The sequence below is a fragment of the Miniopterus schreibersii genome, assembly GCF_964146895.1.
Source record: "Miniopterus schreibersii genome assembly, chromosome: 5".
NCBI lineage: Eukaryota > Metazoa > Chordata > Mammalia > Chiroptera > Miniopteridae > Miniopterus > Miniopterus schreibersii.
The window spans coordinates 42,566,886-42,582,938 of NC_138106.1; the positions used below are offsets into that span (position 1 = coordinate 42,566,886).

Here is a 16,053-nt window from a genome sequence, read left to right on the forward strand (position 1 = left end):
TGATCAAATCTAAGAAAGTGTAAGGAGATGGTTAAGAAAGCCACATAAATTTGGGTGCCTTTTATCCCCTTGTAATTTTTCAGCTTTGATAGCAGAAGGGATCTACTTTGGAAGGTCCAAAAAATGTTGTTGCTATAGGAACAGGTAAGCAGATTAGACTTGAAAGTCCAGTTTAGGAACAAAGAATTTAACAGACAGAGCTAAAGCAAATAACCAAGAAAGCATTTTCGGTTTGTTATTTACATATTAATTTCTGGAAGATAAAATGCCATGATAGAATGAAAGCATTCCATTTTAATTACACCATTACTGACATAAAAGCCCGCGCTTACACAATGAGCAGAACGACCTTATTACATAGAAATCCGCATTTCTAACTCCCTCTTGATTACATTGTGAATGAGAAATACAGCTTTAAACTCAACAGAGTATCAGAATCATCTTTGATTTTCTACAGTTCCCCAGAAGGGAGCACATCTAAAATAAAAGAGAACGTGAACTTAACCAACTTCTATAACTAGGGAGCTACAGGTGAAATTCTAGAAGTAAAGAGAAACATGTGTAGGATAATTGTTAATATTTTACATGTTTTTATTGCCCCACCGTCTGTGAACACAGGGCCGTGAGAAGAGAACAACTGCCCTGTTGATGTTCTGCCCCTTCCGATGAGGGGCTACACTGCTCCCAACCTTAGGGATTTGCTGAAATTGTTAGAAGTTTTGTACAGAGCTTGCTTCACAGGGAAGGCTCGAAAACCCTCCGAAAGCCGCATCGTGCTTCTCTTCCTTTCTGCTCTACTTTTCAAAGGAAACATTCTTGATAAAATGAATACAGTACTTTCCGTCTCCCACATTTCTGCTGTCAGAGGTTGCCTTTAGGGGACAGAGAGGCTTCTTGGACCTTGCTTTTGGGCACAGGATTCCCCAGTGGGATTGCAGAGAAGCGCGTGCGGGCGTGTGTGCGGGCGGCCGCCCCGGGAGCCGGCAGCAGGGGAGAGAGGAATGCGCTGGAGTCTTACCATCTCGTTCTCCTGTCCTTCGTTGAGCAAAGCATGCTGGCCCTGGTCGAAGTGGCCCCCCATGGAAAGGTGCCTCCACGCCTCCCTCACCTCCCCGGAGCAGCCGCGTCCCGGCCCGGCTGCCAGCTGGCTGGAAGGATTAAGGATCCTCCAGGTACAAACTCCCTCTGGAGCACACACCTCCACTCAGCAAGTGACAGCGCTGGACTGACTCCTCCCAGGGGCCACCCTCTGCCCTGCTGGGGCACTTGCTGCCTGCTCCCTGCATTCCCTCAGGGCAGCTGTCCCCAAGGAGGCTGCTCCCGGGCCGACCTTTTCGTGCCCAACTTACAGGGAGAGAACCCATGGCCTGCCAGTGGCTGCCAGCCTAAGGCAGCAGACTGCAAAGCCGAGGACAATGCGGAGCTGGCACAACCTCCTGGGGACCTGGGCGGGCTCCAGAGCTCCCCGGCCTCTGCTTTATCGGCAGAAGCTGCAGAGCTGGGGTCCGGGTGAGGCTAACAGAGCCGCAAGTTCGATTTGATTAATGAAAGCCCCAATCCCTCGACTTTTAATAGTAGCCAAATTCATTTTACTTACAAAAGGTACAAATGATAGCCAATCTTCTTCAGAAGGAGTCTGTGATGACATGCCTTTGTGTGTGCACAAAGCATTCCGCTTAATGGGTATGTGGAATTAAGTTCGCTTTTGTGAAAAACACGTAGAGAGAAGACAGAGGTGTGATCAAACTATTTTATGTAGTCACGTTTCACTAAAATATTGGTAGCTAAGTGCTTAAGGAGGGCTGGAAATAAAATAATCAGGCAACTATTGGGCAACGCTCATTTTTAAATTTATTCACACATTCATTCAGTGCACATTATTTGAGCGCAGTGACTACATATGTAAATCAAGTCATAGTTGCTCCCTTCAGGCTGATGTAGGGATTCAAATGTGCAAACAAACACAACAGAAATTGGTTAGTTACTTTGAAAGCTGGAAAGGTGTCTGTAATAATCACCTTCATGTATGCAAAAAACATCTACTTAATGTGTATATGGAATTAAGCTTACTTTTGTGAAAACACATAGAGAAAGAACAAAGGTATAATCGAACTGTTTTATGCAGTCTCCTTTCATTAAAAGGTTGTTAAACTCTTAAGAAGGTCTAGAAATAAAATAGCCTTCCAACAGCCCTGCACAGTTATTAGTCTTATTTCATACATGAGCAATCTTTGCAGCCCTGCACAAGCTCCCTCGGCGAGGTGTAGATCCTGGCTTCAGGAGTTGGGGTGACTACAAATCTACTGCATAATGGCCTTTCAGTTAACAACAGACCTCATACACTACAGTGGTCTCATTAGATTATAACGGAATTGAAAAGTCCCTAGCCCTAGCTGGTGTTGCTTGTGGTGAGAGTGTCGACCCACGCACCTGAAGGGTCATGGGTTCGAATCCCAGTCAAGGGCATGTACCTGGGTTTTGGGTTTGCTCCCCACAGCCCTAGTCAGGGAGGCAGCCAGTCGAGGTGTCTCTCTCACACTGATGTTTCTTTCTCTTCCTCTCCCTCCCTCCCTCCCTCCTACTTTCTCTGAAAAGCAATGGAAAAAATATCTTTGGGTGAGAATTTAAAAAAAAAAAAACAGAAGAAAAAGAAAGAAAAATCCTATTGTAATTAGTTTCAGCAATAATGAAAATAAAATCCCTATTGTCTAGTAATGTCACAGACATTGCAGCCAGTCGTAATGTCACAGCTCAGTGAGATACTCAGTGTTTGTGACAATGCTGGTGTAAACAAACCGACTGCGCTGCCCATCGTATGAAAGTATAGCGCATACAGCTATGTACGGTACATAATACTTGATAATAATAACAAATGACTATGTTACTGGTTTATGTATTTACTATACTACTTATCATTATTTTATAGCGTGCCCTTTCTACTTAAAAAAAAAGAAGGGCCTGGCCCGAGTGGCTCAGCAGCTGAGCATCGACCTAGGATCCAGATCACGGTTCGATTCTGGGTCAGAGCACATGCCAGGTTGCAGGCTCGAGCCCCAGTCAGGGGCATGCAGGAGGCAACCGATCAATGACTCTCTCATCATTGATGTTTCTATCTCTCTCTCCCTCTCCCTTCCTCTCTCTGAAATCAATAAAGATATGTAAAAAAAACAACAACACGGTTTGCTGTAGAAACAGTATGCCATGTTGCGCTGGCAGCAGCCCCATACATCATGTGTTTGCCGAGTCTCTTGATGGCAGCCTTTTCCCTTCTGCTTGGTGTGTTCTCCCCAGCTTTAAGCAGCACCTGACTGCATTCCAGAAATAATGGATAAAGTGGAAAAGGAGTGTCCATTGCAATTGGATGAAAGATTTTGCCCTTCCTTTTATTCCCCCCAGAGAAAGAAGCAGATTTTGTCATGGAATCAATTGCTTGCCCAAGCTTTTCAGCCGTCAAAGGTGGTGTTTTGAGTATCCCCATTTTCCCAAGGGTGCCACCATGGGGCCAAGATTTACATGGACTGCTCTCCTGGCTCATGCGATCAGAGGAAGGGGAGTCAACCTGGAGGACCCTGGGCAAGCCTCAAACAGGACCAGGGCCAGTCCGATTTGGGAAAGGCAGGAGCTGGTAGGGAGCAAAGGACAAAGAACAGCACAGGAAGAAAGAAACAGTCTGGCGTTATGGCATTAGAGCATGTTTATGGTGGAAAATTAGCTGATATAGACAAATGAGTAAAGCAAAAAATGAATTTTCCTACTCAGAGGTAGTCACTATTCGAACTTTGCTGTATTTTTTTCTTTTATTATAGCCTCTGCATCTATGGAAAATATTAGGCTCATGTTACATATAAAAATGTGCATCTTGTTGTTCACTTAATATTTTAGTATATATACTGAGTATAGCCAAGAATATTCCCTAATGAGCAAAGTGGAAGAAAGTGGTGATAATAAAAGTACCTGCCTCATAGAATTAATGGCAAGAAAATGAGGTAAGTTAAACACTCACAACAGTGTTTGGTACATGGAAAGTATTCAGTGAATGTCAGGTATGATTATAGTAAATATTTTCTACTTGACAAGTATTAACAAATAGTCTTTCAGAAAACTCCTTTACATTCTTCACATAGGCAAATCATCAAATATTTCAATAGTTATTGAAAATATTGTGAGCCACAACACTAGGCTCTGTGAGTGCCATCTGAGGTAAGAGATGCAGTCTGGTCAAAGAGACTGAAGAAATTAACAGTAGCTCCTCCCCACCCCCAAGAGTGGGCTAAAGGGGTGAGAGATATCATGGAAAGGAATGGCGATGCAGAGGTTGCCATTGGGAAGTGTGACCAGGGCTCATTCTGGGACAGTGCATGTGTGTACATGTATGTGTGTGCATGTACGTGTGTGCCTACATGTGTATGCGAGAGAGAGAGGGGGGAACACTGTGGGGATAGATGGAAATGGATGCAAGACTCTTGTGAGGCCCCAGCAGATCAGGGATACACACCCAGAAGCAGCCACAGATTATTGAGGGCCGAATACAAGCTGAGTGGGGTCACCAGTGCTATGAGGAGGGAGGCAGGCGGTTGCTGTGAGACACATGGACTGTTCAATTGTGGAGAAGGTGTAAGCTGCAGACCACCTGTTCTATCACAGGGGCTAGAAAGAGCAAAGAAAACAAAAGGCTGAAGATTCAAATGAAGGCTCATCAATGAGGTAGTAAATGTCCGTAAGTGAAACTGGAATTTAGGGCAGTAGCAAAAAGAAAACTGAGGCTCTGAGCAGTGAATTGACTTGCTCAAGATCACACCATGGGAGAATATGAGGCAGGAAGTGAGTGTGTTTTTCACCTTCTATTCCAAAATACTTGGCCATTTAATAGTGTTTTGTATTCGAGCTCCTGGCTGCCAGATGCGGGCAGAGAATTCGGACTGGGGAAGGTGCCCTTTGCAGGGACACTGGGAGGGGGCAGGGAGCTGGGATACCTCAGGTGGGACGTCTGGATTGGAATCCGACCAGCCAATCCCTGAAGCTTCTTCCAATGTCAAGATGATCTGGCTCTGAATTTCTCTCATTTAAAAAAGCTGGGGTTGTCCACATTAGACAGTGGTGCTGGCAGAGGTCAGCTCTGATTCTCCCTCCTCCCAGAGCTCTCCGATGGCCTTTCAAAGGTCCCTGGAAACCCAGGACTCCAAAACTTCCCTCCTGAGCCTGGCATCCTTAGATTAAACTGCCCCTTTCAATGTTAAGAACTTCCCAGATGTCAGAATACTCAATAATAACAGCAAACGCTTGCCACATGTTCACTCTGTACTATGCACTTTACATCATCATCTCTCCAAGTTTTGTACTAACTCTAAGAGATTTATTAGAGGTTAAGAAATCTGTGCTAGGCCTGGCAGGGTGTGGCTCAGCGGTTGAGCGTCGACCTAGGATCCAGGCGATCGGGGTTCAATTCCCAGTCAGGGCATATGCCCAGTTGCGGGCTCGATCAATGACCCTCTCATCATTGATGTTTCTATCTCTCTCTCTCCCTCTCCTTTCCTCTCTCTGAAATCAATAAAGATATATTTTTAAAAAAAAAAAGAAGAAATCTGTGCTAGACCACACTGATAGTAAATGGCAAGGCAATCATTGGAGCCCAAGCTATTGGACATTGAGGCTCATACTCTACTTTACTGAAATATAAATGAATTATAATAAACTGAACATGTATAAAGTATAAAACATGTCAGGTGTACACCTGTGGAAATATTAGCACAATCAAGAGGACTGGAGCCCTTTGCACCTGTTAATTCTAGTTCTTTCCTTGGTTTCAACTCCATCCTTCTCATAACAAGCAGTCACATATTTGAGGACAACTAACCTGTGCTTCCTAAATCTCCTGTTCCCAGCACAAGCTTCTTGATGAGTGCCTGCAAATGCATTTCATAGAACAGAGCTGAGTTTCTCTGATCAGCTTGTTAACCCTCCCATAAGGGTTTTTCCCAGAAATTGGATATTTGAATGCTTCTCCAGTCTTCCAAAAGCCATTCAGCTTTTGTCAAAAGACACACAGGCCAGGAGCAGGCTTGCAAGTGGCAGCCAACAATACCCATAGGCAAGGCCCAGGAGGCAGGCCAGCCAGGGTTGGGAAGTATCAGGGTTAGAAGCGCTTGTTCATGTCTAGTCCTAAGAGGCTGACACCCTTCTAGAAAATAATCAATTTGCATGTGTGATTAATTGAGAAAGATTAATAAAAACATTTTGGTTTTTTCCATTTTATATTTTTTAGGGGATAAAAAATTCCCAAGTACTGTTATCTTCAACTTCTACTAATATTTCTTCCTTTAAAAAGATTCTTATCATTTTTATGTCATCTTATTTATCCTTCCAATAATCCCACAGAATAGAGCAGTAGTAATGATATTCCATTTCATTCAGATAAAGACTGAAGTATAGGGCAATTAGGTAACTTGCCAAGTTTCCCATTGTTATCTAATGGTAGAGTCATAATATAAACTGTTTGATTCTTAGGCTGGAATTGTTTTCAGTTCATCAGGGGTTTGGGGGCGAGTGGCAGAGAGAAACAAGGAACAGTGGATGAAATCCCAAGTCCAAGGACTCCTTTGTTCAAATACACCCTTATATACATCACAGTACACACACAGACATATGTTTTCTGCTTTTACAAAAACAGAATTATATTCTACGTGGTATTCTATAAGTTAACTTTGTAGTTAATGTGTCATGGACATTTTGCCATGACAATAGATCTACCTTATTCTTTTTCTTAAATTTACCTTTATTGTTGAAAGTATTACAGGTGTCCCATTTTTCCCCCCAGTTGACCCCCTCCACCTCGCTCTCACCCCCTCCCCAGGCCTTCACCCCGTCATTGTCTGTGTCCATGGCTTATGCATACATGCATATAACTTCTTTGGTTAATCTCTTCCCACCCTCCACCCCACTTCCCTCTTTCCTCTGAAATATGATCATCTGTTACATGTGTCAATGTCTCTGGATCTATTTAGTTCATCAGATTCTTTTGTTCATTAGCTTCTTGTTAAAGAGGACCCTTCAGCATTTCCTGTAGTGCTGGTTTGGTGGTGATGAACTCCTTTAGCTTTTCCTTGTCTGAGAAGCTCTTTATCTGACCTTCAATTCTAAGTGATAGCCTTGCTGGGTAGAGTAACCTTAGTTGTAGTTCCATGTTTTTATCACTTTGAATATTTCTTGCCACTCCCTTCTGGCCTGCAAGGTTTCTGTTGAGAAATCAGCTGACAGTTGTATGGGTACTCCCTTGTAGGTAACTAACTGCTTTTCTCTTGCTGCTTTTAAGATTCTCTCTTTGTCTTTAACCTTTGGCATTTTAATTATGATGTGTCTTGCTGTGAGCCTCTTTGGGTTCCTCTTGTTTGGGACCCTCTGTGCTTCCTGGACTTGTAAGTCTATTTCCTTCCCCAGGTAGGGGAAGTTTTCTGTCATTATTTTTTCAAATAGGTTTTCAATTTCTTGCTCTCTTTCCTCTCCTTCTGGCATCAAAATAATACGAATGTTGGACCTCTTGAAGTTGTCCCAGAGGCTCCTTATGCTATCTTCATATTTCTGGATTCTTTTTTCTTTTTGCTCTTCTGGTTGGGTGTTTTTTGTTTCTTCGTGTTCTAAATTGCTGATTTGATTCTCAGGGTCCTCTACTCTATTGTTGATTCCCTGTAAATTATTCTTCATTTCAGTTCCTGTAGCCTTCATTTCAAATTGGTACTTTATTATGTCACCAATCTTCTCAATTATTTTCATCATACTCTTACTAATATCTTTGAGCATCCTTATAACCATTATTCTGAACTCTGTATCTGTTAGCTTGCTTGGATCTATTTCATTTAGTTCCTCTTCTAGAGATTTCTTCTGTTCTTTCCTTTGTGACATGTTTCTTTGCCTCTGCATTTTGGCTGCTTCCTGGTGTTTGTTTCTATGTATTAGGTAGAGCTGCTATGTCTCCTGGAATTGGTAGAGTGGCTTTGTGTAGTTGGTGTCCTGTAGGGTCCAGTGGCTCAGCCTCCCCAGTCTCCTGAGCTGGGCCTTCTAAGTGCTCCCCTGTGTGGGCTATGTACTCTGACCTGTTGTAGTAGAGCCTTGGTTGGTGTTGGTGTCCCTGAGAGGAACTGACCCCCAGGCCAATCAGCTGTGAGGACCAGCTGCAACTACAGCCAGAGAGCTGCTGTGCTGGGAACACCCCTGTAGAGCAGGATTTACTTCAGTGGAGCTTTGGTGTTCACCAAGTGCACCCCTTGAGTGTCATTCGTGGATGTGGTAGGGTTGTAATCCAGCTTTGTTGAGGCTGATCACCAGGGGCACTGTCTCTGAGGCCTCCTGGGAGGTGCAAAGTCAGCCTGTGCCAGTGCCTTGCCCAGGGCCACCCAGCATGAGCCACATAGCAAACCGTAGTTGGCTGCTACTTGTGCTGGGCTTGGAGGTGTCCAGGAGAGCCAATGCAGGCTGCCGCTAGTACCAGGCCTGGGGCCACTTATCAAGCCATATGGGGCACGCTGCTGCTTGTTTGAGAGATTTTAGGAAAGTCCTGAGCATGAGGTTCAAGAGGCCACTTGCACAGAAAAGCCCCTGGAAATGGCCTGGGTGAGCTGCAGGTGGGGAGGGGCGGGGCCTCTGGGAATCAGGGGGTGGGGCCAAAGGTGTGAGTCAGGTGCTGGGGATTCAAATATGGCGCCTGCCTGCTGTGTGCGGGGAGGACTCGCCAAAGGAGCCATGGCCTCTGCCAGCTTTTCTGCCTGGGAAGAAGCTGCCCCTCCAGCTCTCGTCCAGATTTCAGGCAGGTTAGTTTCTCCCTGAATGTCCCAGGTTCCTGTCAAGCTGCTGCCCGGCGCTGGGCTCAGAGGGAGCGCGTCTGATTGAGTCCTTGTGCAAGCCCTTTAAGGGGAGCTTCCTGGGGTGCCCACACCCTTTGGGACCCTCAGTGACAGTCCCCACTGGTTTCACAGCCCAGAGTTGTGGGGACGTCTCTTCCCGGCCCTGGAGCCTTGGGCTGAGGGCCTGATGTGGGGCTGGGACAACCTCAGTCCTCCGGGAAACCCCCACCACCGAGATGTCCCTCCCGGGTTTCAACTGCGGCAGTGGGCCCGCGGCCACGTCTCTGTGATTCAGCCTTGAAGCGCCTGCGTCTCCGCCCCTCCCACCAGTCTCAGTGCTCCTTCACTTCCCTGGTTGTAGGGCTTCTGTTCAGCCAGATTTCAGGAGGCTCTAAGTGATGGCTGTTCTGTATTTTAGTTGTAATTTTGATGTGGTTGCTGGAGGCGGAGGGTGCAGCGGTTACCTACGCTGCCATCTTGTTTTTCCCTCAATCTACCTTATTCTTTTATTTTCCTTATAATTTTTTTAAATAGTACAAGCATAGTATAACCCATAGTGGCCAAAAATGCAAAACCTGTGTTGGCGCTCCCAGGGAATCTGATTTGGTGGGCCTTGGATGGCACCAGTTCATATGCAGTAGGAAAGCTATTGGAGTCACTGACAGGCACCACTGGCAAAGAACCTCTGCTATTCTGTGCCACAGCCTGTGGGGTGAATGAGACATAAACAAACAGGCAACAGCAAAACACACAAGCAGTCAACAAGTGCCCGGGTTCCAGAGGAAGGCAGAGAGGAAGGGGAGAAGGCCAGGCTCCATCCCCAGTGGAGACACAGAGAGGAAGGGGTGTGTTTCATAGGGACTTGCAGAGGAGGGAGCTGTCTAGACTGCGGAGAGGGCAACAGCCCCCAAATGTTTCTAGAAGAATAGAGATCAGGCTGGAATCTGGGGGTCTTGTTTTTAAGTTGCAATTGTGTGGCAACAGTGTTTTTACCGAGATTGTTCATTTCAGGTGCTTTGGCAGGGCTAGTGGAGGGTGTGGAGAGCTGAACCACCTCAGAGAGCCCCCTTCAGTGCCACACTAACTGGAGGAGAGTCTCAGGACTAAGGGTGCATCAGTTCCACTTTCCATTCTTTGTTCCACCAGGAAATAATAATTCCTGTGACCCATTTGCTTATAGAGTTGAAAGACACGTGTAATATAAACAATTAAAAGTTCTGAACTTCATTGGTTATTCATTTCAGCCTCTTCTGCCTTCCACAATATCATTGATTGATCCACTGAGAGTCTTCCTCCCTTCTGTATAGCATCTTAGTTGCTGATGGAAGAGAAAACTCACATAAATCATTCCCAAGTGGACATTAGGAAGGATGGCAAACAGGGAGTCCCAATAGCCAGTCCCAGCTTTGCCTGTCTCTCTTTCTCTCTCCATCTCTAACAGGTATCTGTTCTTGATTCCTGCCAGGGGGCTCAGCCCTGTTCCTAGGTCACCCCAGGCCCATGGTGGGAGTCCTGAATTTATCTCAGTTTCTCTCTCCACTGCCCAACACCAAGTCACACTCCCTACCAGTCTAACCAGAGGCTATGCCCTGATTTTGCCAATAGAACTCCTATCTCCTGTGGGTACCACTGTTCCCAGGTTCCTGTCTGGCAGCCTTCCTTGAACCTCAGAACCTTTCTAGGAGTAAGGATTAACCTTTGTCTTGCCAGGCTCCTACCAGGAATTGGAATACTGCCCCAGGCCCCAAGTCTCCGGTTGGGCTTGGTCACTGGAGGACAGACTCCTGGAGCCAGCTTCCTGTTTGGATTTCCAAGCATCACCTGCCCCATGTTCCTCCTTGCTGGGCTCTAACTGCTTGTTGGAAACATTGCCACTTCTGTCTCATGGCCTCCCTCCCCTTCCCCCTTGGCCAACTCATCTCCTGAGCTGGAAGCAAGATTGCCACAAGCTTCTATTGCCTGCTAGATTGGACTTCCTTTGTCAGCACCTGCAATTTCTGTCTGTTCCCCAAGTGCAGATTTTCTACCTCAGTGGTATGTCCAACACCACATCCCGAGCCCTCTCTACCATGCCTAAGTAATAAGACATGTCTCACAATTCTGTGATATGTCCATGGCTTTACACAATTGGTGTGTTCTGGAAACATCCTATTTAAATCTAACTTTCCAAATAAAGTCTTAAATATTCTAGAAAGAATGTTTCAAAAAATCATTTTCTGGTGCTTTTATAAAAAAGTGGGGAGCAACATGGTACTGTATGAAGGGTATTATCTAAGACCCTTAGTCCTCGACTTGAGTCCCACCTCTCACAGATTGAGATCTTGGAATAATCATTGCACAGTCTTCCTGGAACTTTTTCTTCAACAATGAGGGTCACTTAGTCATTTTTAAAGTCCAGTCCAGTTGTAGCAGTCCTTGATTCTTAATAGTGACACCTGAATATGTATAGTTTTGTATATTTAAATATTTAGGTTAAAAGTTCTCAACATTAACTACACTGGCATGAGGTTTCTGCCTGGGTATTTACTCTTTTGTTGTTGTTTTTATAGACTGTCCTTAATGATCTGAAATTGTTATAATAAGTGACTACTTAAGTAAGCTTCACAGAAGGGGAGCTGCCTTATCTTTAGAGAGAAACTTTTTATTTTTTATGTTTGGAAATAAAAGCAAGGAGGACTCTTCTGAATGCGGACATATGGGCTACCCCAAGCCACCTGAGAAAAGGTCAGAACCCAGTACCAAGCAGAGATAGCCAAGAGCAGTGCCCCTGAGAAACAGAGACAGCCATTAGCCAGCTCCTTTCTTTGGTAATTAATGGGGAGGCTCTGTATATTTGCATTAGACCCTTTAATCTAAGGGTTACTAAATGTTTTACAAACATTAATTAATTCAGTTAAGCTTCACATCACCACCTTGAGGCAGGCAGTTCCTCGTTGGGATACCACATCTTTGCTTGCTCCCATGTCGTCCCAGGTTACACATTAGTGCAGATGAGCATAATGAATAATAACAGTAAAGCCTTGATCTCAAGCATTTTACAGAGATCAGATTCAGGTAATGAGGGTTAAAGAGAAAGCTTGAGGGAGTTCATTGCCGGTGACGACAAGACACTCATTTCAGGCTCTATCCACTCCACACTGAAGACACATGGCCTTGAACAGCTGGTTGTGACTCAGTCCTTTGTTACTTAGTTGCTACAGCTCTCAAGTTACTTCACAGAGATGCTACAAGGAATAATGTTTGTAATATGGTGTGCAGTTCTCAGATGAAAGGCGGAAATTAATGTGTGATGAAACATTAGTATCACTCATCTTCTCACCATCTAAATGGGTTAGGCAAGGGAAATAGCAGCATGCTCACAGTAGTGGCAGAAACCAGGCCTGCCGTTGTTTCCGTTTCACATCTATTATATACACCCAGAGAGCCCGAGAGCTGCTCAGAGCAGCAGACACACTCCTGGGCTAAATGAAAGCAAGCTGAAACACCAGATCAGCAAAGAAATAGCAAATTATTTACTCTCTTCCTTTTTCATTCTTACTTGAGATGGAGTGTTTAAAAGGAAATGAGTGCAGAGAGAGAATCAGGGAATGGCTGAAGCAGCTTTCCTCTCAGGCATTCTTCTCAATTCTGTTATTAGTCTGGGTGTATAATTCATAGTCTCCGAATGAGCTGGTGCACAAGTCCTCCTTTGTGCCTTTGCTTTCAGTCTCCTTTGTCAATGTTTTCCCTCTCTGTCTCCATTTATCTAAACCAGCAGGGAACTCCCTACTTCCTTGAAGCCTTTCCTGCCTAACTCCTTACCTGGACTCTCTGCCACTCCTTTGTAATTAGCACACATTTTGGATACTAGCATACACTTCGGTGTTGGTCTTGCTTCCTAATAGACTTAACTCTTCCAGGGCATCTTTAATTAATCTCGATCCTTCATTTAGTACAGGTCATGGCATGCTGAACTTAATTACGTAAATGTTAAATAAATGGTTGAATGGAATCTGTCAGCAAACTGTCAAAATTTGAATTCAGACCACACCCAATCCACATCTGCTATTCTCACCACACCATATCTCACCCTGTGAGGCATGGGAAGTGCAGAATAGAAATATCAAACAGACTAAATTAAGGGATGGAGAGACTGATATAACGAATAAACTTTTAACTCCTTTGGGTAAATACCACGCAGGGGGGTTGCTGGGTCATATGGTAAGATACTTAGTTTTGTAAGAAACTATCAAACTGCCTTTCAAAGTGGTTGTACATTCTGCATTCCCAGAGGCAATGAATGAGAGTTCCTGTGGCTCTACTAGATCCTTCCCAGTATTTGGTGTTGTCAGTGTTTTGGGTTTGGACCATTTTAAGGAGTGTGTAGTGGTATCTCGTTGTGGTTTTAATTTGCAATTCCCTAATGACATAATCAAATAAGTTGAAAACATGTATACACAAACACCCGCACATGAATATTTATAGCAACTTTATTTGTAATTGCCAAAATTGGAAGCAACCAAGATGTCCTTAATGTAAGTGCATAGATGAGCTGTGGCACGTCCAGACAATGGAATATTATTCAGTGCTAAAAAGAAATGAGCTATCAAGGCATGAAAAGACATAGAAGAAATTTATATATGAAACTTACACGTGAAAGAAGTTAATCTCAAAAGGTAGCATACTTTATGATTCCAACTATATGACAGTCTGGAAAAGGCAAAACTATGGAGACAGTAAAAGAATTAGTGGTTGCCAGGGGTTAGGTAGGAATGAATTAAGGGGAGCAGAGAGAATTTTTAGGGCAGTGAAACTATTCTGATACTATCATGCTGGATACATGTCATTGTACGTTTGTCAAAACTCATAGAATGTACAACACCAAGAGTAAACTCTAATGTCAACTGTGGACTTTGGATGAAAATTATGTGTCAGTATAGATTTATCAATTGTAGCAAATGTACAATTCTGATTGGGGATGTCGGTGATGGGGGAGGATGTGTGTATGCAATTTTTTACATTTTTAGGGACTTATTTTGCTATTTAACTTGAGCTTAAACGCTGTTATGACATAACCAGATTTGCTTGATGAGGGAAGTTTATGTGCAGTTTTTCCTGTAACTCAGTCAAATTGCACACTCACCTCATCCCCAGAATGGTTCAGGAATTGCCAAGTACTGTATATTCAGGAACCCAGCCAGGAGGAAACAGTGCAAGTATTGTCATTTTTAAGCAACAGAACCAAAGATTTCTCTCACACCTAAGTAAACATAAGCCTAGTGCCCAGCTCTTTGTTTCTAATGCAATTCTCCTTGGGTGGGGTAGGGCAGGGGATGGCTGATAACAGGATCTGGGCACCAAACATAGAAGATGAGCCTGGCCATTTAGTGCCAGAAAGTAAACAAGTGATTTTTAAAAAGAGCAATAATGCGGGATAAATAAAAAAGGTATTTCAACAACTGAAAGGGCTCCCAATGACCAAAACTAAAATAATTTGAGTAACAAAATTTAAAAATTGGGTTTGGACTACAATCCAAAGCATAAGATAACTATCCATGAGCCTATGCTGATGTGAATAAAGTATAGAGTAAATAAAATAATGGGGGGAAAGAGACAAATCTCCTACGCAGAAGAATCCCAGTAATTTATGTACACACTGCCCCCTCAAGGAGGGTCCGTGGCTCCTCACCCTTTCAGTGTGAGCTGCTTATGGCAACGTCCACCCAAGAATACAGAATGGGGAGAGGAAAAATAACTGCAATGGAGAAACCTGACTGATACTGTCTTCAGCCTGGTGGTCAAGGTCAACAACAGTGATAAGTCATGTTGACAGTATGGACCCTTAGTATTATGAGATGAGACGGACACTTTACCTCTGTGATGTTCCCCCCAAAACTCATAATTCCAGCCTCATAATGAGAAAAATATCAGACAACTCCCAGCAAAGGGACATTCTACAAAATCCCCGACTAGTGCTCCTCAAAACTGTCAAGGTCGTTAGACACAAGGAAAGCCTGGGAAACCATCACAGCCAGAGAAGCACAGAAGACATGGCAATTAAATGTGACATGGTATTCTTGAACAAATAAAGAATATTCCATTAAAACTAAGGATAGCTGAATAAATTATAGACTTCAGTTAATAGTAATTTATCAGTATTGGTTCATTAGCTGTGATCAATGTACCATACTAATGCAAGATGTTAACAATAGGGGAAACTGGATTTCAGACATCTAGGAATTCTCTGTACTATTTTCACAATTTTTCTATAAATCTAAAATTATTCTAAAATTAAAAGTTCATTCTTTCCAAAGCAGTGTGACTACAATGTGTTTGTTACAGTGACTGGAAGCTGCCTGTTTTAAATTTGTAGCATCCACACCTTTGTTTTATCACCTTGTTAAAATGATTGAAGCCGCCTTGATGGCAATGTCAGGATTTAGATCTAGATTGATGGTATAAACTGGCCTGGGCTTTACGGAACCAACCAACGTTGGTTTAGTGAGATAACTCTGCCCCCTATGGGCGTAGTATTTAATCTACATTTAATGGCAAAGAACAGCCTTCATGCTTCAGTCACGTTTGATGTTTCAAAGTCTGGGCAAGAGTCAAGATACACTTGGAACCTCTGATCTGCTGGGACCATATCCCACTTTGCTCATTTACACAGAACTTTACCCCCTGAGTGTCCTCTGTAAAAAGACGCATCCATGTGAGGGAACCGGCTGATGGAAATGTGAACAGCATGGCTCACTTATAAACCTGTCAGAGACTGACAAATGCAATATGATTTCACTTATATGTGGAATCTAATGAACACAATAAACTAGCAAACAAAATAGAAACAAACTCATAGATAAGAAAAACAAACTGACAGCTGTTGGTGGGAGGGAGGCTGGGTAGAAAAGGTGAAGGGATTAAGCAAAAAAAAAAAAAAAAAACCCTCATAGACACAGACAACAGTGTGGTGATTACTGGAGGAAAAGGGGGGCAGATTCAAGAGGGTAAAGGGGGATAAACGGTGATGGAAGGAGACTTGACTTTGGGTGGTAAACACACAATACAATATACAGATGATGTATCATAGAACTGAACACCTAAAACATAATTTTATTAACCAGTGCCACCCCAATAAACTCAATAAAAAAGTTTAAATCAGAAAAAAAGAAAAGAGTGTATAATGCCTATAACATATAAAATATGTATTAATCGACTTTATGTTAGAGTTAAGGCTTCCAGG

General features: G+C 43.6%; 1 protein-coding gene across 1 annotated transcript in view; it reads right to left on the bottom strand.

The window, feature by feature from the left end:
* The window catches only part of ATP13A4 (ATPase 13A4), a 107,046-nt gene extending 105,739 nt beyond the window's left edge, over positions 1 to 1,307 (bottom strand). Inside the window, exon 1 of the mRNA XM_081137649.1 lies at positions 1,019 to 1,307. Within this exon, the coding sequence (XP_080993775.1) occupies positions 1,019 to 1,081 (63 nt within the window). The 5' untranslated portion in view covers positions 1,082 to 1,307. The remainder of the gene's footprint in view (positions 1 to 1,018) is intronic.
* Positions 1,308 to 16,053: the final 14,746 nt, after the last annotated feature.